The sequence below is a fragment of the Oncorhynchus mykiss genome, chromosome 21 (assembly GCF_057628025.1).
Source record: "Oncorhynchus mykiss isolate SJ-2025 chromosome 21, ASM5762802v1, whole genome shotgun sequence".
NCBI lineage: Eukaryota > Metazoa > Chordata > Actinopteri > Salmoniformes > Salmonidae > Oncorhynchus > Oncorhynchus mykiss.
Genome location: NC_143042.1, coordinates 30,521,577 through 30,548,225, shown reverse-complemented (window position 1 = coordinate 30,548,225; position 26,649 = coordinate 30,521,577). Strand labels below are relative to the sequence as shown.

At 44.7% G+C, this 26,649-nt stretch overlaps 1 protein-coding gene across 5 annotated transcripts in view; it reads right to left on the bottom strand.

Moving 5' to 3' along the window:
- si:dkey-172j4.3 (diacylglycerol kinase delta) overlaps positions 1-26,649 on the bottom strand; it is a 109,264-nt gene that overhangs the window by 43,328 nt on the left and 39,287 nt on the right. Inside the window, exon 1 of one of the 5 annotated variants that reach the window (XM_036957733.2) lies at positions 9,391-10,391. The exons of the other annotated variants lie outside the window; for them this stretch is intronic. Coding sequence (XP_036813628.2) covers positions 9,391-9,543 — 153 coding nt within the window. The 5' untranslated portion in view covers positions 9,544-10,391. Of the gene's footprint in view, positions 1-9,390; positions 10,392-26,649 lie in introns of those variants that run through there. 5 annotated transcript variants of the gene reach the window in all.

Genomic DNA, 26,649 nt, shown 5'->3' with positions numbered 1-26,649 from the left:
AGTATAATGAAGTCTGTTTCTTGTGAGGTTTTCTATCCTCAGATACAGAGAGCTGTGAAAGCCTGTCTGCAGATGAAGTGCTCCCAATGAAGAACAGTGGTTCTCAGTCCTGGACTCAAAGGGATGAACATTTTTGTTCTTGCCTCAGCACTACACAGCTGATTCAAATGGTCAACTCATCATCAAGCTTCAAGTGGTATTTATGTATTCATTTATGATGCTATATTTGATATGATCCTGCTATTGTCACATGCTAAAAATGTGTGTGCACATGCATCTATCTATCCAATGTTATCATGATTTGTTATAAGGGATATTATACTTTAGTAATCCACAATGACCTGGTGATGTACAATTCTAATAATGACATTATCTTCCATATTCCTACAGATACCTTGTAACTGGAGATTCCTTCAAAACAATTTCCTTACAGTTACCGTGTAGGGCACTGCAAGGTTGTTTGACCAGGGCCATCTGGGTTGCCTCCTGGGGGAATTCAGGCGTGTGAAGGCTACCTGTGTCCTGCATAACTTCATGAGGACCAACTTGCCGCCGTGTCTGCTGCTCTGCAGGACGTTTCAAGGATGGGGTCCAACAACGCAGCAAGAGAGGCAATCCATGTGCGGGAGATCTTCACCTCCTACTTCTTCAAGGAGGGTGCTGTTTTCTGGCAACTCCATAGACTACACTATGCACAATGTGGATGGCTCTTTTAAGTGCAATAAGAGTATTCTTCCATTTACTTAGCTATGTCAACTGCAGTTATTCAATTCCTCTCCTATTCAGTTTATTTATTCAGTTTCTCTCCTTTTGATTTCTACTTCTCAGGTGAGGGTGCTGTTAAGGTAACAAAACAGGCTATTTTAAGTCACCCATATTGAAAAAATGTAGAACAATTGGACTCCTAATAACTTCAAAGAATAGGCAAGAGGGAGAGAGAGGCATGAACACAAAGCCACTTCATTATTTCTAGAACTACACTATAGTGTTGGTCCTTGAGTTGTCTGTGCATGTTTTTCAGCACAAAGTACTCAGCAACCACTTAGTGTGGATACCAGGTGAGGCCACACACAGATTGTTGAGTACTGTCTCTTTAACTACCTTATTTTCTCAATAACAGTCTCTCTCCTTCACTTCATCCCTCTCTCCCCTTTTCTGTAAATCCTCTAGGTTATATCAGCTGTGTCGGTGAACCCCTCCCGCATCTGAACTGCCTACATAGAGGGCACGGCAAGATCAGAGGTGAGAGGTCACTTGGTCAGGTCAACAAGAAGCATTATTAAAGAGATGCTTTACATTGAAATACAGATAGAGGTGTAGTAGTCCCAGAGTTAATGATCCAAGGTCAGTTTTGCGTTTCACCTCCTGATGATTATGATGACTGACAGTGTTAGAATAAAAAAAAAAACACAAGGCTTAAAAATGCTATCTCTCTCTCTCTCCATCTGTCTCTCATCTGCAGGTGTGTTTTGATGTGAGAGAGGATGCCAACCCCCAGTCCAGTCATCGCCACTCACCCGCTCTTAAGATAACCATCGGGCCGACTGGGAGCCAAAGGCTGGTTAGGAGACACCACTAGAGACACTATTATGTAATTGGGATGAACTGAGAGAATATTAGGGTAGCACTGTGATCCATTAATCATATGCTGTATTCCCTGCTCCTCTGTTCTTACCTCTTTCCCTTTCTGTCTTTTAAACCTCTCTCACTACCTCCTATTTCTTCCTCTGCTTTTATAATGCACACCAGATGTGCATTGAAGTACAGATTGAACTTGTATTTATAATATAATATTACAATTATAATATTGATATTGCATGTATTATGTATTTATAACACTTGGGAAATGTACTTCTTTCAATACATCGTTTCACATTCTCTACTGGTTGAAATTAAGTCTCTCGTTTGATGAAATACTACACCTGTCCTGTGTTTATCAGATCAATGCAGATTAAAGAAATTAGATACAAAATTGTACATTCAATTTGCAGTAAATGCTTAAGATAGCTAGATTCATTACATCCACTGTTTCACAAGATGAGAGCCTGATTTCCTGGTTTCTCAGGAGTCCCTAAAACATTAAACAATCAGAATTACAATTTCATACTCATGTCTCAACACCAATAAAGCTAGCCAGCTAGCTGGCTAATGTTAGTTAGTCAGCTACTGTTGACTAACCCCATTCAGTACAAATGAGCGCAACCGCTGCATTCAAACGAGGCTGCAATGAAAACTAATGGGATTACAGCGACTGTTGGCATCAACATCTGGGGTGTGAACTATGTTTCTATTCAAGCATTGATTGACATGGTAATGGCCCGAATGTACTGGAGAAAAGTTGAAAAAACTGACCCCTCTGACGCTGTACGTTAAATTGCAGGATACCTAGTCAATTGTACAACTGAATGCATTCATTTTTTTAGCATTATCACTGCAAGCCATAATTTTAGAGCCGCCCTAAAAACCCGATTCAAATTCAATCTATTTAACTTTCAACAAGGCACACCTGTTAATTGAAATGCATTCCAAGTGACTACCTCATGAAGCTGGTTGAGAGAATGCCAAGAGTGTGCAAAGCTGTCATCAAGGCAAAAGGTGACTACTTTGAAGAATCTAACATCTACAATATATTTTGATTTGTTTAACACTTTTTTGGTTACTACATAATTCCATATGTGTTATTTAATAGTGATGTCTTCACTATTAATCTACAATGTAGAAAATAGTAAAAATAAAGAAAAACCCTGGAATGAGTAGGTGTGTCCAAACTTTTGACTGGCACCAAAACATATTAGAAAGTCTTACATTTGTAATGTAATAGTCATTCAACAATAACTATATTGAAAGAATAAGGTTAGGGGAATACATTGTCTCATTCAAACCTGAAAAAAAGTTATATCATGACATTATACAACATTCATCTCAGGGATATTGGTATCAAAATTGTACGGGAATTACATCATATTATATGAATAAGGCATATGATAACAATAATTGGCTTTCACAACTTACATTTCTTCTTACATACATTAGGCCTATAGTCTAATATATAAAGAGTCCGAATGGGAACAAATTAAAAGCATGTGCAAGAAAGGAGAAATGACCAGTGACAATCTGAGCTACTTGGTGGTTACTAGGATTCCCATTACTACTACCTACAAAAAGTATTCAGACCCCTTGACTTTTTCTACATTTTGTTACGTTACAGTCTTATTCTAAAATTTATTCCGTTTTTTTTTCTTGATCAATCTACAAGCAGACTTGGATCAGCTCCGACAAGCTATCTCCCTGCAGGGAGCCACCATTGGGAGACATCAGGAGTTGCTACAGGGCCTTTTGGAAGGGCTCAGTTCCTTGACGGAATGCCCCGACCATGGGTTAAAGGCTATTATGAAGCAAATCAGGGTGTTAAGTCTTCCAGGTTTTGGTCAATGATGTGCTTCGGGACATGCTAAACCGGTTTGTGTTCGTCTACCTGGACAACATCCTGTTTTTTTCCCGATCTGCCCAAGAACATGTACTCCATGTCAGACAGGTCCTTCAGCGCCTCCTGGTGAACCAAATGTTCGTGAAAGCCGAGAAGTGTGAGTTCTATCACCTTTCTGAGATATGTTATTGCTGAAGGCAATGTTCAGATGGATCCTGGAAAGGTGAAAGCAGTGGTGGATTGGCCTCAACCAATGTCCAGGGTGCAGTTTCAACTGTTTCTTGGGTTTGTAAGCTTCTACCGGTGTTTCATTCGGGATTACAGCACCCTGGCAGCCCCCCTCTCGGCACTCACCTCCCCCAAGGTACCGTTCAAATGGACTCCAGCTGTCGACAAAGCCTTTGTGGACCTGAAGCATCAGTCACAACAGCACCCATCCTCATCCATCTAGACCCCTCGCGTCAATTTGTGGTGGAAGTGGATGCTTTGGATTTTGGCGTGGGGGCCATCCTGTCCCAACGATCTGCCCAGAACCAGAAGCTTCATCCCTGTGCCTTCCTGTCCCATCGTCTTAATCCTGCTGAGAGGAACTATGATGTTGGCAACTGAGAGTGGAGGCACTGGCTGGAAGGAGCAGAACAGCCATTTCTGGTCTGGACCGACCATAAAAACTTGGAATATTTCCATTAAGCCAAGCGCCCTAACTCAAGGCAGGCCCGGTGGGCCCTCCTGTTTACCAGATGCTTGCTGCCACTGTGGATTGGGGTATTGAGAACCTGGTTTGCGAGGCGCAACGCTCCCAACCTGGACCTGAAGGGGGCCCGGCTAACCGTCTGTTTGTCCCTAACCCAGTCCGGTCCCGGGTTCTGGAATGGGCTCATTCCAACAGGTTGACCTGTCATCCAGGGTCCCGTTGTGCACTAGCCTTCCTTCGACAACGTTTCTGGTGGCCCACAATGGTCCCTGATGTCTTTACCTTCGTCATCGCATGCACTGTGTCATGACGTTGGCCTGGGGGATAGGTTTATGACAGTCATAAATACCTCTTCCCCCCTTTTTTCTCTCTCTACCCTACTGATGTTACATCTGCAAACCCTTGGTTAACATAGAGATTCTGGAAACATCAGAAGGTGGGGGGAAATGAACTATATTGGTGGTACTTAATGAATATGATGTCAGTTCGGTTGTCACCTGAGACATTCTCATCAATGATAAGATGACATAAACTCTACAGTGGAAAGTCTACACATCAGAGTTATCGGATTCACATGGAATTGTTGTTCAATTTAAATGTTTGAATATGAAATTATTCATGATGGGATGAAATGTGATTTTAGCTTCTAAAATGTGAGATTTGGGTTTTCATAAGATAGGGGCTCTGCTCATGAAGGGCTATAAAAAAGTTCAAACACGCCCTCCTCTCCCTTCCTATATAGGCCCTTGACGAAAATGTAACCTCCTGTTCCGAGGACGTGAGGACGACGGTCCTATGTCAGAATGGTTCAGATAATAACTACAGAATGAAGCCAACATCAGCGTGAGCTTTGGTTGCGAATGGTATGAACTCTTATTCACTACAGAAGTGATACCTCCTAGCCGTTGAGTTAGCAACAGCAGACGCAACCAAGAGTTAGGAAGGCACAGACAGAGTATTCCGTCTACCACACAACGACGTTACTACAATGTATCCAATTTACCAGCAGAGACATTCTTCAAAGGACTCGGTTGGGCAACACAGCCTTCCATCTACCACCAACCTACCGAAGAGTAAATATTTATTGCATTTTTCTTTTCCAAATGGGCGGTAATTTAGAATGCATAAGATACTGTATTTACGATAGTACAGCTTCTTCACTTTGTTCCTCAGTCTTCACGCTCTTTCACTCAAACCCAGCCCCTTTTCTTTTGTGTAACAAGCTGTCATATCTGTTCCGCCCGCTAGGGACGTTTTCCTTTATGACACAATTTGTAATCAAGTCATGATTTAATTATGTTTATGTGTGATTCTGTGTGATTAGTTAGGTATTTAGTAAATAAATGATTAAACCCAATTTTGTATTGCTGATTCAAATTGTTAGCCAGGGTTCGTGCAGATAACCAAGAATTTACAACTTTCAGATCAGACTGAATTAAGATGACGATTAATATGGACTGCTATTGATGTAAAATATTACTAGGTCTTTAAGAGTTTATTCGGAAGATAACAGCTCTATAAATATTTTTTCGTGGTGCCCGACTCTCTAGTTAATTACATTTACATGATTAGCTCAATCAGGTAATATTAATTACGGATAAATTATTTTATAGAATAACATATAACTTAATCCGGCATAGCCAAAGACAAGACAACTGTGTGTGCTCAAAACAAGACTCCTCGGCAAGCTCCTTCTGGCCTCTTGCAGCCACTACCGGTTCCTCAGCGTCACTAGTCTCATATATCTCTGGACTTTGTCACTGGGCTCCCTCGGTCTGATGGCAACACTGTCATTCTAACAGTAGTCGACCGGTTCTCCAAGGCCGCCCATTTCATGCCTCTCCCCAAACTACCTTCTGCCAAGGAGACAGCCCAGCTTATGGTGCAGCATCTCTTCCGGATCCATGGACTCCCAGTAGACATGGTCTCCGATCGGGGTCCTCAGTTCTTGTCTCAGTTCTGGAAGACATTCTGCAACCTTATTGGGTCGTCGGCCAGCCTGTCATCCGGATTCCATCTCCAAACTAACGGTCAGTCGGAGCGAGCCAACCAAGACCTGGAGACCACCTTAAGGTGCCTGGTCTCAACTAACCCCACTACCTGGAGCCGTCAAATGGTCTGGGTGGAGTATGCCCGGAACACTCTTCCCAGTTCTGTCACGAGACTCTCCCCTTTCGAGTGCTCCATGGGGTATCAGCCACTACTCTTCCCTGAACTGAACAAGAGCAGGAGGTCAGCGTACCCTCGGCCCAGATGTTTGTCCGCCGCTGTCGACATACCTGGAGAAGAGCCAGGGTGGTTATTCTCAAGACCAACTCCAAGTATCGTCGACAAGCGGACCATCGCCGGACCCCAGCTCCCCGCTACCACATTGGGCAGAGGGTACGGCTTCTAACTTGGGATCTGCCCCTTCGGGTAGAGTCCCGCAAGCGGTACCCCGGTTCATTGGTCCATCTCCAGAGTCCTGATTTCCACTGCTGTCCGTCTTGTGTTACCCCGTAAACTCCGTATTCACCCTACCTTCCATGTGTCTAGGATTAAGCCTGTGTCTCACTGTCCTTTGTCTTCTGTCTCCAGGCCCATCCCTCCCCCGGGTTATTGGTGGCCAGCCAGCATATACGGTAAGATGCCTCCTGAAGGTTCGACCACAGGGCAGGGGCTTCCAGTACCTGGTTGACTGGGTTGTTTATGGCCCGGAAGAGAGGTGCTGGGTTCCTGCTAAAGACATCTTGCACTCATTGCCGATTTCCACCGCCGATAGCACAGGCAGCCAGGTCTGCGCTCGGGTAGGACGCCAGGTGGAGTGTGGGGGGGGGGGGGGGTACTGTCACGCCCTGATCTGTGTCACCTGTCCTTGTGATTGTCTCCACCCTCTCCAGGTGTCGCTTATTTCCCCCAGTGTATTTATCCCTGTGTTTCCTGTCTCTCTGTGCCAGTTCATCTTGTATATTTCCAAGTCAACCAGCACTTTTCCCGTTCTCCTGCTTTTTGCATTCTCCTTTTTCTAGTCCTCCTAGTTTTGACCCTTACCTGTTTCTGGACTTTGTACCTGCTTGCCTGACCATTCTGCCTGCCTTGACCACGAGCCTGTATGCCACTCTGTACCTCCTGGACTCTTGATCTGGTTTTGCCTGTCCACGACCATTCTCTTGCCTACCCCTTTGGATTAATAAACATGGTAAGACTCCACCCATCTGCCTCCTGTGTCTGCATTTGGGTCTCGCCTTGTGCCTTGATAAAAACAGGTTTCAAGAAATGTTTGCTAATTTCTTACAAATGAAAAACTAAAAAATCACATTTACATCATTCATTGCTCACTCTTACCAATTCAAGATGGCGCTATCCATACCTCTAATAAACGATCAAGATCATAATGCTTCAACTATATATAATATATATGTTACCAGTACATGTTTAGTATTAGTGGATTGAATACATCGCTTTGCTCAGCTTTACTTCCTGACGTGTTTCCATTCCCCTTTAAACAATTGCGGTGTCCTTCATAGGGCTTAACTCTCTCTAATCTTTTCAACAATGATCCCCTGATAAAAGTGTTTGGCTCATCGGAGTCTGGGCATGCATACAAGGGAATGACCTATATGTGTGTGTGTGTTGGAGAGAGATGGCAAGACTGGGAGAAAGAAAGCGAGAGAGAGAGAGAGAGAGAGAGAGTACGCATATATTAGAAATGTATACAGACACAGACTAGACAAACGTGTCTAGTCTCCTTGTTGACAACGGCTAGAAGGAGTGGTAAGGCACAGAACACTTCCTCTTTCTGTCTATTTCTCCCAGTTCTATGCTGTATACTAAGGAGCATCCTCTCACCTATGTTATTTATCTTCCTCTCTCTCAGTAGCAGTGAGAGTAATAAGAGAGATAAGTACCTCTGTTGCAGCAATAAATCAAATGCATTGCTATATCAAGGCATACACAATCTGATTCCCAGAGTTTGTATGTGTCTGTATGTGTGTGTGTGAACAGCTGTAGCTGTACTTGTGTGTAGTAGGGCCATCTTATTATCTTCCTGTGTGTGTGTGTGTGTGTGTGAGTGTACATGTGTACGGGGGGGGGGGGGGGGGGGGGGACATGACGACAAACTGTAATAGGAATAATGACAACTGGTAAAAAGTTGAAGCTGCTTCTTAGGAAGTATTATTACTGTCTTATAAAAATTCATAGCACCTAGATACATAGCCAAAAATGTTGCTACACCCACAGATGTTCATTTCTTCTCCGCAATGAGTCTGGATTGGAGTACCTCCATGACGTTTCTCTAGAACAGAAAAACATTCTAACCACTCTGATTGGTCCCAGAAACCGATAGGTTGGGCCAGAGCCAGAACACAAGTGGGTAAAAGCCGAGATTTGAAAGTTTGTCATTGGCTTCGCTACTCTGATTGGTTAGAGATGATCCAATAGATCATGAATTTGTTTTGTACAACACCCCTCATTTTGACGTCACCACAAACGACTTCAATGATGGCAGTCTCAGACTGAAATATGTGGTGAATGATAGAGCAGTGTAAGAATTCAGGCAATTGATGCAGTCATTGAATGAGCAATATGAAACTGGGTAAAACAATATTATGTCATTTCCGCTCATGATATCAGTCAACCGAGCCGCTCATGGGGCGGCAGTGTAGCCTCGTGGTTAGAACATTGGACAAGTAACCGAAAGGTTGCAAGGTACAAATCTGTCGTTATGCCCCTGAACAAGGCAGTTAACCCACTGTTCCTAGGCCGTCATTGAAAATAAGAATTTGATCTTAACCGACTTGCCTAGTTAAATTAAGGTAAAATAAAAATTAAAACAACAATGCTGACTGCATCAAATAAACATGAAACTGATGTAGAAGAAATGAGGGAGAAAGAAAACAAAGACAGACAATTTACTGGTAGGTAAACGAGGTGAGGTGTAAGATCAACCCTTGAGGCTGGTAACTCATAGACAACCAAACGAAACTATCTCACCCTACCTCAACCTCTCCTCTAGACTCTGTCAGTCCTTAGTCACCCATTCATCCCTCACTCTCTCTTTCTCAGTCCATACTGTGTCAGTTAGATCTTGTCAGACAGACAGACGAGTCTAGTCATTAAAGTAGGACAAATCACATTTACTACCAATTAAACCCTATCTAACCATGTGGGCTTTGTTAGTGGGCCTGCTGCAACACACACACACACACACACACACACACACACACACACACACACACACACACACACACACACACACACACACACACACACACACACACACACATACCTCTATGTTGTAGCTATGTGGTTTCTCTGTGTAGCTGGTCTCCAGTTCGTCTCCGTGACTGAGTTGGCTCTCGTCCCCGTGTCCTGCCCCCACCTCACAGTGGAACAGCAGGGGGGCCAGACAACACACACTGCTAGGACAGCACCTGGGCATGATGGCTCTCTGTCTGTCTGCCTCTCTGTACAGTGTGTCTGTTGGTCTGTCTGTCGCACATTGATGTCTTCACTTGCAGGTAGCCTGTTAACTACAATAGGGAGACACTACTTTCCACTTTACTTTTCTGGGAACCAGGACAACAGAATCAGACGTTTCTCCGCCTGTCTCTGTCTCGCTCTCTCTGTTTCGTCTCTTTCTGTCAATCTCCCTCTCTCTCAAAATCCTAAACAAGACTACTGAAGTCCTCTTTGCTTTTTAATACTTCACTTTCTTCTTCGGTGTTCTCTCTCTCTCTCTGGTGACTGAACAGTCTAACGTTGTGGTGATTATCTCTGTGTTAACTGCTGATCCAACAGAAATGTTTCTACATACTCCCTCTTTTGCTCCGGGCTTTAGGATTAAGGCACTCCCTCTCAGGTGTGTAAGAGGATACACCTTTACCAGGATGACATGCAGATCATCTACCCTCCTCCTTTTCACTTCCTCTCTCCTTCTTTAATCTCAACCCGTTCACCTCTTTTCTTTGCCAAACACTTTTGATTCTCTCTCTCTCTCTCTCTTTCTCACACACACACCTTCCTCTTTAAGGTGTGTATTCAGGTAGGAAGTGGGAGGGGAGACCTGAGCTAAAAATAGAACAGGTAGGACCTGTTAGACTGGACACTGTAGATGGGAACACACACACACACACACCCATCTTGTCTCTGTTAGATATTACACTGATCAAAAATATAAACGCAATATAAATGTAAAGTGTGTCAGTTAGATCTTGTCAGTCAGTCAGTACCCGCAAAACACTAGTTTCAACGTCAACAGTGAAGAGGCGACTCCAGGATGCTGACCTTCTAGACAGAGTTGCAAAGAAAAAGCCATATCTCTGTCCAGTGTCTGTGTTCTTTTGCCCATCTTAATCTTATCTTTTCATTGGCCAGTCTAAGATACGGCTTTTTATTTGCAACTCTGCCTAGAAGGCCAGCATCCCAGAGTTTAATGAAGTTGCCAGTTGAGGACTTGTGAGGCGTCTGTTTCTCAAACTAGACACTCTAATGTACTTGTCCTCTTGCTCAGTTGTGAACCGGGGCCTCCCACTCCTCTTTCTATTCTGGTTAGGGCCAGTTTGCGCTGTTCTGTGAAGGGAGTAGTACACAGCGTTGTACGAGATCTTCAGTTTCTTGGCAATTTCTCACATGGAATAGCCTTCATTTCTCAGAACATAGATGAGTTTCAGAAGAAAGTTCTTTGTTTCTGGCCATTTTGAGCCTGTAATCGAACCCACAAATGCTGATGCTCCAGATACTCAACTAGTCTAAAGAAGGCCAGTTTTATTACTTCTTTAATCAGAACAACAGTTTTCAGCTGTGCTAACATAATTGCAAAAGGGTTTTCTAATGATCAATTAGCCTTTTAGCTAACACAAGGTGCCATTGGAACACAGGAGGGATGGTTGCTGATAATGGGCCTCTGTGAGTGAGATTTTTCTGTGATCTGATAGGACTGACTGTGAACGCTCTAAGAGACTCTGGGTTGAAGTCAGTGATAAAGTAGTCTACAGTAACACTACCAAGAGATGAGCTGACAATGTCTGTACATTAAATGTATTTGATGAAGTCTGGATTCCTGCTCTTTAGGCCAAAAGCAGATGACCTCAGACCTTGTATATTCTAGGATGGGATAGTAAAAGCTTTGTGTTCCATAGTGTCTAGTGTTGTTTTTGTGTGGTTTAGGCCCGGACCATCATAGTAGCTGTGAGCAGAGCATGTTGAGCATCTGATACATACCTCTTAGGTTGCAGGATGGGAGATGGGCAGGTGTAATAGTGGGGGTTGTGCCTGTTGATCTACTCACTGCCTGGGCATATGCCCTGAGGTTCTTGCTGCAGGGGCAGGGAGCATGGGGTGGGCAGACGGGGATATAGGTCTGATATTGGGGGGCCTATATAGAGTGTGGCAAGGGTTTGCTTGGGGTGGTCTTAGCTGGTTGGGGTGTGGCTTGTGATGCTGTGGTCTGGGTGTAGATCCTCTTGGCATGGGTTCTCTCAGTGCAGGTCTTTCAGGAGGGGTCTTGCAGGTCTGGGAGGGTGTCTCGCTGGTCTGGGCGGGGTGTCCATTTCTCCTGTGTGAGGATCTGGGGCTACTGTTCAGGGTGATGTCCTTCAGGGTCCTGGCAAAAGTTGGGATGGCTGCCTTGTAGAGGTGGACCTGGTCATAAAGGCTGTTAATGTCCAGGGTGGAGTGGTGGGCCAGGTAGACATTAGGTTTTGAGGCACAGTCTCGCGAAATGCTTGTATTCACCTGCTGTATGGTGGCAGGGTGAAAGTATTTTTGTGGTATCAGGGTGAAGATAACCACTTGTGTGTTGGGGAAAGCATAAGAAGCTTTTTCAATCACTCCCTTGAGTGCTGTGGCCACCCTTTCCTGCTGGGCCCTCAGGTAATTTGTGTCCGTGTGAATTATGTGGCTGGAGGACCCTAGTCTGTCCTCTGACAACAGCTCCAGGGCATGTCTAGTGTTCGAGCACCAGAGCTTAGCTATTTGGTGTTTGGGAAAAAGTTATTCCTCTTGAATATATTTGCCATTTGAGTCAACGAGGAGCACAATCTCTGGCTTTTGTGTGTCCTCAGTGGATGTGTGTGGGTTGTCAAGAGAGCAATCAGAGGAGCTGACAGGGGGGCTATTAAGAGGGAGGGTGTCTGTTGGGTTGGTGGGTTGTCTATCCCATTGTTGTGTTGGGGTCTGGGTAGGCTGTTCTGCTGGCTTCTCTGGGGGAGCTTCTCTCTCGCTATCTCCCCTTCTCTCTCTGGAAAATTGTGGGCAGGTGAATTATTGGATGCCTTTTAATAAAAAATAAATAAAAAATAGTGTTTTGGTGGGATTTATTGACCAAGGTCTAGAAAGATATATCCATATTTTGTTTTGTTATGTTTTGACATCTCCTTTGTCTAGTATTCAGCCCAACCAAGAAGCTTCAACTGCTGGAGAACACTGAATCCAGCTAATCTATTGGAGGATCAATCAATCCTTGAGTAAGAAGTATCTTCACTGTATAATGCTGATACATTTCAATGTTAAACAAATTCATTTAAACATTAACACAACAATTAAAATGGCTGCTGCAGTTGTGGCTCTCTCTAGCGACGCAGAAACTGATGTCAAGGAAATTAGACCTGGAGCAAGGATCTGGGACGAAATGCCACAAAGGAGACTGTTTTTACCTCTTTTTATCATGGCGAGAGACGTGCTGAAGAAGGAGGAGGCCATAGCCAACCCCATTAAGGAGGAAGAGCTCTGCCACCATCTCATACATGAAATTCATCCAAACTACTTGAGGTTAGTACAGAGAGTACGTGCAAGCACGGACAACACTTCTGATCAGAGGAATTAACAGTCGGAGGAAAACGTATTGCGTTCAAAGAGAATAATCCTTTCAGTTTGAAGTCACGCACGTCTGACCAGAACTCCATTCCAGTTACAAATAAAGAACTACCTGAATCAGCAGATGGTAGTGTTGTGACTGAGTTTCTGGCAAAAGCTGGATGTAAGGTGGTGGGGAGGGTGATGAGGCTGCTCCAATGCAGATTGTTTTGTATATGTTGAAGCAGCCCCCATCACTCCAATCACAGGGTTTGTAAAGATTGGCCCTCACTGGATCAAAGTGTTTTATGACGGACCTGCACGTAGACATGACTAGGAGACATAATCCCACTCTAGAGGGGGCCAGGAGATGATAGAGTACAGTCTTCCTACACTGGAATACATAAGGTGCAAAAAGAAGAAGAATAAGAGGAAACATTTTCTAAATGAAGCTGGGAAAGTGGCTACTGAGACCAGTGACAATCATAACCTAATGGAAAACGCGGTGCAACCCCAAATGCGGTGCAACTCACTGGGGAATTTTTAAAAAAAGCAGCCAAACATCAATGCTGGCCTTTATTCAAACAATCCATTATAAACAAATGCCCAAGAGGCCTAGGGTACGAATCTCCCCATCAGAGTCTGTAGTTAGGACACCAGCAGAAAAGAAGGCTGATATGGAGGATATATTCCTAGGAGAAGTGGAGAAAAGTCCCCCTAATTTGCCATCCAGAACGAAATTATTAATGAATGGTGGAACATGAATGATTGAAATCATCTAGATTTGAGTAGCCTATATTACCTGGTTCAGAGAAGGACATTCTTAGTATGTGAGTATAACCTCTGTCACTGACATGTATTTTCAAGAGAATGAGGAATCTGCAGATATTCACATTTTAATGAAAACTCTTAATACATGTCCCAAACAAAACCCGCCTTTGAGACAGAAACTCAGTCTCCCTAATCCTGCTATCAGAAAACATTGTACCATGAACTTTTTCAAACCAATAATCAGACTAAAATGCTCTGTGACACTCATCCCAAACCTAAAGGAATATTAGGAGGTCATGTGAATATTTGTAGCATTATTCCTAAGAGTGAACAGGTGGAACATTAATTGACTGACTCCAATCTTGATTTTTTTCTGTTTCTCTGAGACATCACTGAATAAATATTCTCCTATTTCCACCTTTAATGTCCCTAGATATTCCATATTCAGGAGAGACAGGGGAGAGGGCAGAGGGGGTGGATTGTTTATGAACATGAAAAATAACTTTAAATGCAATCGTATCATATGGATGTCAATGACCGTGAATGTACAGTATGGGGCTGAATGTCTTCCTCCCCCTCATATGTCTTTCACAATTATTGGATTATATCGACCACTAACATCTGATACCTTGTTTTATGATAATCTAAATGCCATGCTTAAAAAATGTGATCATAAGAAGTATATCATCTTCATGGGCGATTTCAATATAAACTGTGAAAACAAAATTTACAGGAAAACAATCAGGAATCACAGACCATTTCAACCTGACAATACAAGGACCAACTAAAGAAACACAGACATCCCAGACTCAAATTGATCTGCTGTTCACTAACATACCTGATCGAATAACTATGTCCATTAACTTACTAACAGTCATATATGACCATAATGCTAAATTGTGGTTAGAAAGCTCACTAAAAAGAGATTTAAGAACGATATCAATGTGCAACAGTATGATAGAAAAAATCTTAAAAAGTGAGCAGAGTAACTACAATGCAGCTATAAGTCAAATTGACTGGTCTGATCTGTTATGCAATGAAGACCCAGAGTCTGGATACAGAACATTTATGTCAGCTATTGACTAAGTGAATACCTCTTTTACCAGGAAATGTCAATATAAGTCAAGTAGTCAAACCTCCCTACCATGAATCAGTGAGGACCTCTGGAGACAGATGAGAAAACGGGATCTTTCCTTGAAAAAAGCACTGAAGTCTGGTCAGAATGATGCCAGACGTATATTCACATCACTGAGAAATAAGGTGGTTAGGAATAAAAACAAAATCAAAAGCAGAGTTCTTAGACTGATCAATGACGCAAAAGAAAACGGCAAAGTGATTTGGTGAAAATCTCAACAAACTAACAGGGAGAGGAGCTGAAAAGTCCATAAAACATCCTGAAAGAAAGGTTAATGGGATTCTAATTCAAGACTCCAATTTCATGTGGTGGCACCTTTAACATTTTTTTTGTTGACTCTGTCAGGGAACTGGCTCAAGGATGTTCAACCAAGACCACAGTTCTCACTCCCACGGACAATAATAAACCAATATTCAGAATTCCTGAAATCTCAGCGTCAGCAGTGGACAGTACTAGTACTATAGCTTCTTCGGAAACTCTAGAAAAAAATATGATTTGGTCTAGAGACTGTATTCCCGAAGACACACAAATATTCTCTGACCATCTCTGTCCATCAAATATAGGTTCTTCCCCAATGCTTAGAAGTCTGCAGCAGTGATACCTGCTTAAAATCTGGTGACCAAACAACGGTGAAAAATTACCAACCTAAAAGCACTCTTCCAGTGCTATCAAAAGTAGCTGAAAGATATAGTTGAAGTCGGAAGTTTACGTACACCTCAGCCAAGTACATTTAAACTCAGTTTTTCACAATCCTGACATTTAATCCAAGTAAAAATTCCCTGTTTTAGGTCAGTTAGGATCACCACTATACTTTAAGAATGTGAAATGTCAGAATAATACAAGAGGGAATGATTTATTTAATCTTTTATTTCTTTCATCACATTCCCAGTGGGTCAGAAATGTACATACACTCAATTAGTATTTGATAGCATTGCCTTTAAATTGTTTAACTTGGGTCAAACATTTTGGGTAGCTTCCACAAGCTTCCACAAGCTTCCCACAATACGTTGGGTGAATTTTGTCCCATTCCTCATGACAGAGCTGGTGTAACCGAGTCAGATTTGTAGGCCTCCTTGCTCGCACACGCTTTTACAGTTCTGCCCAGAAATGTTCAATGGGATTGAGGTCAGGGCTTTGTGATGGCCACTCCAATACCTTGACTTTGTTGTCCTTAAGGCATTTTGCCACAACTTTTGAAGTATGCTTGGGGTCATTGTCAATTTGGAAGACCCATTTGCAACCAAGCTTCAACTTTCTGACTGGTGTCTTGAGATGTTGCTTCAATATATCCACATAAATTCCCTTCCTCATGATGCCATCTATTTTATGAAGTGCACCAGTCCCTCTTGCAGCAAAGCAACCCCACAACATGATGTTGCCACTCCCGTGCTTCGTGGTTGGGACGGTGTTCTTCGGCTTGCAAGCCTCCCCATTTTTCCTCCAAACATAACGATGGTCATTATGGTCAAACAGTTCTATTTTTGTTTCATCAGACATTTCTCCAAAAAGTGCGATCTTTGTGTGCAGTTCCAAACCGTAGTCTGTTTTTTTTATGGCGGTTTTGGAGCAGTGGCTTCTTTCTTGCTGAGCGGCCTTTTAGGTTATGTCCATATAGGACTTGTTTTACTGTGGATATAGATACTTTTGTACCTGTTTCCTCCAGCATCTTCACAAGGTCCTTTGCTGTTGTTCTGGGATTGATTTGCACATTTCGCATCAAAGTATGTTCAACTCTAGGAGACAGAACGCATCTCCTTCCTGAGCGGGATGACAGCTGCATGGTCCCATGGTGTTTATACTTGCGTACTATTGTTTGTACAGATGAACGTGGTACCTTCTGGCGTTTAGTGTGTCAACTTAGTGTATGTAAACTTCTGACCTACTGGAATTGTGATAAAGTGAATTATAAGTGAAATAATCTGTCTGTTAACAATTGCTGGAAAAATTCCATTCCAACCATTTTACCGAAACAGCCAATTGCTATTTTCTGGAGTGCATTAAATCTAAACAAGACATATCTGGTGAAGTCGGCACAGCCTTTTTAGATCTTAAAAAGGCCTTTGATACTTTAAAGTATAATGCGGTCTCCTTATCCAAACTATCCCCCCCGTAATGTGTTGGCTGAAGCCATTAGTTGGATGTATTCCTATCTGACAAATAGAAGCCAAAGGGTTAGTCTGGGGGACACTCAGTCAGACTCTCTTTACTATAACATTGGGGTCCCACAAGGGTCAATATTAGGCACCCTTCTGTTTACCATCTACAGTATATAAATGATCTCCCACTTGCTTGCCCACAAGTTAACATGCAGATGTATGCAGATGATACAGCCCTGTATGTACATTACACTCAAAAAACAGACAATTTGTTAACAAGTTAACTGAAGCTATGGTACACGTTTCTTAATGGATGACTGATTCTTGCCTGCATTTAAATAAAGACAAAACTGTCTGTATCTACTTCTCTAAGAAAATCAAGGGAACTGGTCTGTCTGTCCAATATTAAGGATCAAAACTGGCGGAGGAATAAAAATAGCATAAATAGGAAAATATACGAGTTTCATTTGAGGACCAGGATGTTGACAACTGTGCCAAACAGATTGCAAAATAGTTGGGAAGAGATTTTGGATGTACCGTATGAGTTAATATATTAAACAACGCAAGATTCAAGACTTTGTGCTTTTCAGCTAAAGTAATTATATAGAATTCTTGCCACCAACAAAATGTTGAAAATTTGGGGCATAAAAGCTCTGCAGATTTTGTTGTGAGGATACAGAATCAATAGACCATTTATTTTGGTATTGCCCTCAGGTAGCCTGTTTCTGGTCTCAAGTTCAGGAATGGCTGAAAATGCATTGATCTAAAATTGAATAGTACTCTATTAAGAGATCTGGAGAGACCGGGTCAGTCAATTACTAATATACTAATACTCTTAGTAAAAGTATTTATCTTCAACTCGCAATCTGTTGATTCTATTCGATTAGTTGGATTGAAATTGTACGTTAAACATCACAGCATAGTTGAAAGATATGTGTTGCATAGAAACCCGAGGTGGGTGGCCAGCAGAGATAGATGGGATGGGCTGAGGGAAGCTGAGGGTTGGGATGTGAAATTGGAGTCAAGTGGGAGTGGAGTTGCTGTGCGGGAGTTAGAATGATGGTCAAAGATAAAAGTTGTTTGTTTTTTAAGTAAAAAAAAAAACATAATAAAAAGTATGTTTGAATGACACTGAGGGACAGTGTTTTTACAACTAATGCCGGTTGATGCCGTGCAGGTGTTTATACACACATGCATATACACACACTCTCATTTAAATAAACACATACAAGAACACACACATACATGTAATAGTGCCAGGCACACAAACATATACAATTGGCATTGCTGTTATTGTTACGGTGCGTGAATGAGGACCCAAAAGCGAATTAACGTAAACAGAACTTCTTTAATAACAAAACATAGGTAGGCTCAGATGGACCGGCAGATTCCGACAGGACAGGACAAGGTTGCAGCAAACATGACGATAGTCTGGTTCAGGCATGAAAAACACAAACAAGAATCCGACAAAGACAGGAACAAAAACAGAGAGAGATATAGGGGACTAATCAGAGGGAAAAAGGGAACAGGTGGGAAAAGGGGTGACGAGGTAGTTAGGAGGAGACAAGGAACAGCTGGGGGAAAGAGGGGGAGAAAAGGTAACCTAATAACGACCAGCAGAGGGAGACAGGGTGAAGGGAAAGGACAGAAACAAGACACAACATGACAATACATGACAGTACCCCCCCACTCACCGAGCGCCTCCTGGCGCACTCGAGGAGGAAACCTGGCGGCAACGGAGGAAATCATCGATCAGCGCACGGTCCAGCACGTCCCGAGAGGGAACCCAACTCCTCTCCTCAGGACCGTACCCCTCCCAATCTACTAGGTACTGATGACCACGGCCCCGAGGACGCATGTCCAAAATCCTACGGACCCTGTAGATGGGTGCGCCCTCGACAAGGATGGGGGGGGGGGGGGAAGACGAGCGGGGGCGCGAAGAACGGGCTTGACACAGGAGACATGGAAGACCGGGTGGACGCGACGAAGATATCGCGGAAGAAGAAGTCGCACTGCGACAGGATTAATGATCCGAGAAATACGGAACGGACCAATGAACCGCGGGGTCAGCTTGCGAGAAGCGGTCTTAAGGGGAAGGTTCTGAGTGGAGAGCCAAACTCTCTGACCGCGACAATATCTAGGACTCTTAGTTCTACGCTTATTAGCAGCTCTCACAGTCTGCGCCCTATAACGGCAAAGTGCAGACCTGACCCTCTTCCAGGTGCGCTCGCAACGTTGGACAAAAGCCTGAGCGGAGGGGACGCTGGACTCGGCGAACTGAGATGAGAACAGCGGAGGCTGGTACCCGAGGCTACTCTGAAAAGGAGATAGCCCGGTCGCAGACGAAGGAAGCGAGTTGTGGGCGTATTCTGCCCAGGGGAGCTGTTCTGACCAAGACGCAGGGTTGCGAAAAGAAAGACTGCGTAAGATGCGACCAATAGTCTGATTGGCCCGTTCTGCTTGACCGTTAGACTGGGGGTGAAAGCCGGAAGAGAGACTGACGGAAGCCCCAATCAAACGGCAAAACTCCCTCCAAAATTGAGACGTGAATTGCGGACCTCTGTCCGAAACGACGTCTGACGGAAGGCCATGAATTCTGAAAACATTCTCGATGATGATTTGTGCCGTCTCTTTAGCAGAAGGAAGCTTAGCAAGGGGAATAAAATGAGCCGCCTTAGAGAACCTGTCGACAACCGTAAGAATAACAGTCTTCCCCGCTGACGAAGGCAGTCCGGTGACAAAATCTAAGGCGATGTGAGACCACGGTCGAGAGGGAATGGGAAGCGGCCTGAGACGGCCGGCAGGAGGGGAGTTACCGGACTTAGTCTGCGCGCAGACCGAACAAGCAGCCACGATGCGACGCGTGTCATGCTCCCGGGTGGGCCACCAAAAACGCTGGCGAATGGAAGCAAGCGTACCCCGAACGCCAGGATGGCCGGCTAACTTGGCAGAGTGAGCCCACTGAAGAACGGCCAGACGAGTAGGAACGGGAACGAAAAGAAGGTTCCTAGGACAAGCGCGCGGCGACGGAGTTTGAGTGAGTGCTTGCTTTACCTGCCTCTCAATTCCCCAGACAGTCAACCCGACAACACGCCCCTCAGGGAGAATCCCCTCGGGGTCAGTGGAGGCTACTGAAGAACTGAAGAGACGAGATAAAGCATCAGGCTTGGTGTTCTTAGAGCCCGGACGATAAGAAATCACGAACTCGAAACGAGCGAAAAACAGCGCCCAGCGCGCCTGACGCGCATTAAGTCGTTTGGCAGAACGGATGTACTCAAGGTTCCTATGGTCAGTCCAAACGACAAAAGGAACGGTCGCCCCCTCCAACCACTGTCGCCATTCGCCTAGGGCTAAGCGGATGGCGAGCAGTTCGCGGTTTCCCACATCATAGTTACGTTCCGACGGCGACAGGCGATGAGAAAAATACGCGCAAGGGTGGACCTTGTCGTCAGAGAGGGAGCGCTGAGAAAGAATGGCTCCCACGCCCACCTCTGACGCGTCAACCTCGACAACGAACTGTCTAGTGACGTCAGGTGTAACAAGGATAGGTGCGGATGTAAAACGATTCTTGAGGAGATCAAAAGCTCCCTGGGCGGAAACGGACCACTTAAAGCACGTCTTGACAGAAGTAAGGGCTGTGAGAGGAGCTGCCACCTGACCGAAATTACGGATGAAACGACGATAGAAGTTCGCGAAGCCGAGAAAGCGCTGCAGCTCGACGCGTGACTTAGGGACGGGCCAATCAATGACAGCTTGGACCTTAGCGGGATCCATCTTAATGCCTTCAGCGGAAATAACAGAACCGAGAAATGTGACGGAGGAGGCATGAAAAGAGCACTTCTCAGCCTTCACAAAAAGACAATTCTCTAAAAGGCGCTGGAGGACACGTCGAACGTGCTGAACATGAATCTGGAGTGACGGTGAAAAAATCAGGATATCGTCAAGGTAAACGAAAACAAAGATGTTCAGCATGTCTCTCAGGACATCATTGACTAATGCCTGAAAGACAGCTGGAGCGTTAGCGAGGCCGAAAGGAAGAACCCGGTATTCAAAGTGCCCTAACGGAGTGTTAAACGCCGTCTTCCACTCGTCCCCCTCCCTGATGCGCACGAGATGGTAAGCGTTACGAAGGTCCAACTTAGTGAAAAACCTGGCTCCCTGCAGGATCTCGAAGGCTGAAGACATAAGAGGAAGCGGATAACGATTCTTCACTGTTATGTCATTCAGCCCTCGATAATCTATGCAGGGGCGCAGGGACCCGTCCTTCTTCTTAACAAAAAAAAACCCCGCTCCGGCGGGAGAGGAGGAGGGGACTATGGTACCGGCGGCAAGAGCTACAGACAAATAATCTTCGAGAGCCTTACGTTCGGGAGCCGACAGAGAGTATAGTCTACCCCGGGGGGGAGTGGTTCCCGGAAGGAGATCAATACTACAATCATACGACCGGTGTGGGGGAAGAGAGGTGGCCCTGGACCGACTGAACACCGTGCGCAGATCGTGATATTCCTCCGGCACCCCTGTCAAATCACCAGGCTCCTCCTGTGAAGAAGAGACAGAGGAAACAGGAGGGATAGCAGACATTAAACATTTCACATGACAAGAGACGTTCCAGGAGAGGATAGAATTACTAGACCAATTAATGGAAGGATTATGACAAACTAGCCAGGGATGGCCCAAAACAACAGGTGTAAAAGGTGAACGAAAAATTAAAAAAGAAATGGTTTCGCTATGATTACCAGAAACAGTGAGGGTTAAAGGTAGCGTCTCACGCTGAATCCTGGGGAGAGGACTACCATCCAGGGCGAACAAGGCCGTGGACTCCCTTAACTGTCTGAGAGGAATGTCATGTTCCCGAGCCCAGGTCTCGTCCATAAAACAGCCCTCCGCCCCAGAGTCTATTAAGGCACTGCAGGAAGCTGACGAACCGGTCCAGCGTAGATGGACCGACAAGGTAGTGCAGGATCTTGAAGGAGAGACAGGAGTAGTAGCGCTCACCAGTAGCCCTCCGCTTACTGATGAGCTCTGGCTTTTACTGGACATGAAGTGACAAAATGACCAGCAGAACCGCAATAGAGACAGAGGCGGTTGGTGATTCTCCGTTCCCTCTCCTTAGTCGAGATGCGGATACCTCCCAGCTGCATAGGCTCAGCACCCGAGCCGGCAGAGGAAGATGGTAGTGATGCGGAGAGGGGGGCAACGGAGAACGCGAGCTCCTTTCCACGAGCTCGGTGACGAAGATCAACCCGTCGCTCAATGCGAATAGCGAGTTCAATCAAGGAATCCACGCTGGAAGGAACCTCCCGGGAGAGAATCTCATCCTTTACCTCTGCGCGGAGACCCTCCAGAAAACGAGCGAGCAAAGCCGGCTCGTTCCAGCCACTGGAGGCAGCAAGAGTGCGAAACTCAATAGAGTAGTCTGTTATGGATCGATTACCTTGACATAGGGAAGACAGGGCCCTGGAAGCCTCCTCCCCAAAAACAGATCGATCAAAAACCCGTATCATCTCCTCCTTAAAGTCCTGATACTGGTTAGTACACTCAGCCCTTGCCTCCCAGATTGCCGTGCCCCACTCACGAGCCCGTCCAGTAAGGAGAGATATGACGTAGGCGACACGAGCAGTGCTCCTGGAGTAAGTGTTGGGCTGGAGAGAAAACACAATATCACACTGGGTGAGGAACGAGCGGCATTCAGTGGGCTCCCCAGAGTAACACGGCGGGTTATTGATTCTGGGCTCCGGAGATTCGAAAGCCCTGGAAGTGGCCGGTGGATCGAGGCGGAGATGGTGAACCTGTTCTGTGAGGTTGGAGACTTGGGTGGCCAGGGTCTCAACGGCATGTCGAGCAGCAGACAATTCCTGCTCGTGTCTGCCTAGCATCGCTCCCTGGATCTCGACGGCTGAGTGGAGAGGATCCGAAGTCGCTGGGTCCATTCTTGGTCGGATTCTTCTGTTACGGTGCGTGAATGAGGACCCAAAAGCGATTTAACGTAAACAGAACTTCTTTAATAACAAAACATAGGTAGGCTCAGATGGACCGGCAGATTCCGACAGGACAGGACAAGGTTGCAGCAAACATGACGATAGTCTGGTTCAGGCATGAAAAACACAAACAAGAATCCGACAAAGACAGGAACAAAAACAGAGAGAGATATAGGGGACTAATCAGAGGGAAAAAGGGAACAGGTGGGAAAAGGGGTGACGAGGTAGTTAGGAGGAGACAAGGAACAGCTGGGGGAAAGAGGGGGAGAAAAGGTAACCTAATAACGACCAGCAGAGGGAGACAGGGTGAAGGGAAAGGACAGAAACAAGACACAACATGACAATACATGACAGTTATGATTTTAGTTACCCTTGATGTCCTTTGCTTTAAAAGTATTTAATTTTGTAATATATTTGTATTATTTTTGCTGTTTTCTTCTGTCTTTTCCTTTTTTCTCTTTAGTTCATTATTTTGGTTGTTGGTGCATTGGGGGGAACTGTGTGTGTGTGTGTGTGTGTGTGGGGGGGGGGGGGGGGGGGGGGGGTCTTGGAGGGTTTTGGTTCACGTTTTTTGGCCTGGTGGGAGATCTGCCAACGTGCCCTTGAGCAGGGCATTGACCCTGGATGCTCTGTGTGTCGCTCTGAATGGGAGTCTGTTGGATGAATGGTATGATGTAGTTGTTGAGCGGCTTCACTGCAAGTGTATTGTATGTTTCGGATATTCAATAAAACATTTTTTTTTAATAGAGGGGGATGGTATTGTATTGTCCCTTCTCGACACAGTAAACTTGGTCAATCTGCCTTCTCTGTTAGAGCTGAAACTGCACTGATTATTGTACTTTTACATTTAAATTGAAAACATGACTAAAATCTATCCAAACCTGTACACATGAGTTATCTGTGGCTCCTCATACGTAAGACGACAGTTGATGATAGTGTTTTTTCTTCACGAATACATTGTTGTTCTAATTATATTGTATTGGATGTAATGTATTTGTATTGTGGCTGTGTGATTGTCCTTACCTGCCCTGGGACTACGGGTGCATATTAGCTTTTGGCTAACCCCGGCACATTTACATGGATGTTACATTATTGTAATATTGTTCTTGATTAATGTGCATTGTCCCTTATAAATAAATAAATATGCCTTCTCTCCCCCTCCCCACACTTTTTCTCTCTCCCACTCTCACTCCTTCTGTCTTTCTTCCTATAGCTTTCTATTGTGTCAATTTCCTCTCCCGTTCCCTCCATCACTCTCTCTTTCCATCTGGAAATCCACCTGTCTCTCTCCTTGTCTTAATAACACACTACCTACCCCCTTTCACTCCCCTTCATCTCCCTGTCTCTCCTTATCTCTTACACAACCTAAAGATAATCTCTCTTTAGCGAATCCACTTAAATAAACATTTTCACTTAGTGATGCATTGATGTCAATGGGAGACTAAGTGAAACGTGTACTTAAGTAGAGGTCAGGTTAGAAGTTAGGATACACTTTTCTAAACGCTCTCGTTGGCTGGCCTTCGCTTCATACTCGTCGCCAAACCAACTGGCTACAGGTTATCTACAAGTCTCTGCTAGGTAAAGCCCCGCCCTATCCCAGCTCGCTGGTCACCATAGCAGCACCCACTCGTAGCACACGCTCCAGCAGGTATATCTCACTGGTCACCCCCAAAGCCAATTCCTTCTTTGGTCGCCTTTCCTTCCAGTTCTCTGCTGCCACTGACTGGAATGAACTGCAAAAATCACTGAAGCTGGAGATTTCCATCTCCCTCACTAGCTTTAAGAACCAGCTGTCAGAGCAGCTCACAGATCACTGCACCTGTTCATAGCCCATCTGTATACAGCCCACCAAATCCCCATACAGTATTTATTTATTTTGCTCCTTTTGCACCACAGTATCTCTACTTGCACATCCATCTTTTGCACATCTACCATTCCAGTGTTTAATTGCCATATTGTAATTGCTTCGCCACCATGGACTATTTATTGCCTTAACTCCCTTATTTGACCTTATTTGCACTCACTGTATATATTTGTTTTCTTTTTTTTCTACTGTATTATTGACTACGTTTTGTTCATTCCATGTGTAACTCTGTGTTGTTGTATGTGTCGAACTGCTATGCTTTATCTTGGCCAGGTCGCAGTTGCAAATGAGAACTTGTTCTCAACTAGCCTACCTGGTTAAATAAAGGTGAGAAGAAAAAAAAGGGAACTGATTTGGAATAAGCCTGCACCTACTCCTCTTCTCCTGTAGAGGGGGGCAGAGCCAACGGACTAACATAGAACCTTATAAGGCTCTGGGCTGATGGTGGCAGAGAGAAAACGGGGGCTAGAGAGAGGGAGGGAGGAGAAGAGAAAGGAGAAGAGTGGTGCAGTCATTTGTAAATGTCAGATACACCATCACTTTAACCCTTCACACACACACAGACAAACACACACACAGACACACACACACACAATCACAGTGAAGAGGTCCATGACCATCCGATGGCACGCCGAGTTGCCATGGTGACAAGAGAACTTCAATGTTAGCCCACGTCTGGGCTAAAGCACACACACACACACACACACACACACACACACACCTGTTCACCTTCTGTCCACCTTACCCAGTAAAAATATTCCTCACTCACAACTGAAAAGGAAATTTCCTGTGCCATTTTTAGATTTTGGTTTAACACACTTAGAAGTACTGTGTGTTTGTGCATGCTCCTGTGTGTGTGTGTGCTCCTACGTGTTTGTGTGTGTGTGTTCCTGTGTGTGTGTGTGTGTGTGTGTGTGTGTGTGTGTGTGTGTGTGTGTGTGTGTGTGTGTGTGTGTGTGTGTGTGTGTGTGTCTGTGTGTCTGTGTGTGTCTGTGTGTGTGTGTGTGTGTGTGTTTATGGGTGTGTGTGTGTGTGTTTGTGGAGAACTTGACATTGGCATTCTACAAATGGCACAATTCATTCGTCCTTTTCAGAGAAAACAAACACACACTCACACAACACCTTGCGTAGGAGGAAACTGCGCTATGGTGACCACATCCTCTCATGTAGCTGTAGTTTTATTAATAGGCAGAGGACAAACGAGCAAGAGAGATACGCAGAGAGCATACACACACATACACATGCAAACATGAGAATACACTGAAGCATACGTATAACATAATTAGACCTTGTTCTTTTTATATGGGTATCTATAATGATTACAATGGACATATTTGTTCACAAACATACACAGAGAGAGGGAAAGAGAGAGATTGACATAACAGCAATGCAATTATATAGGGGAAGTTTGGCGGAGGGCGTGTGTGTTAATCTGCCCGGCCATTTGCATTAAGCAATGTTCACATCGGCGAACCTGTGTGTGTGTGTGTTTGTGGCGCGTGTGTGTGGTGCGTGGCAGAGCCACAGTCTGAAAGTCCAAAGGTAGATGAACATTAGACTGCTCAATAAGACATGGCTGTAGACGGCTATAAAGGCTGTAAAACCAGAGAGGACTGCAGAACACACACACGCACGTACACACTTCACACATGCACACCTACACCCGCTCTACACAGCTTTATTGCTAAGAAAATGCTAGATGTAGGTTGGGTGGATATGGTGGGAGGAGAATGAGGGAGATAGAATGAAAGGGTTGGAAAAAGAGAGAGAGCGAAATCACCGAGAAGGGCAAGATAGAGGGAGTTAGGGAAGAAGGAAGGGGAGGAGGGAGCGAGAGATATCTAGGAGAGTTCTCCCTGGGTGCTGCGTGATGTGGATGTGAATGAAGATCTGATACAGTTTAACTGGT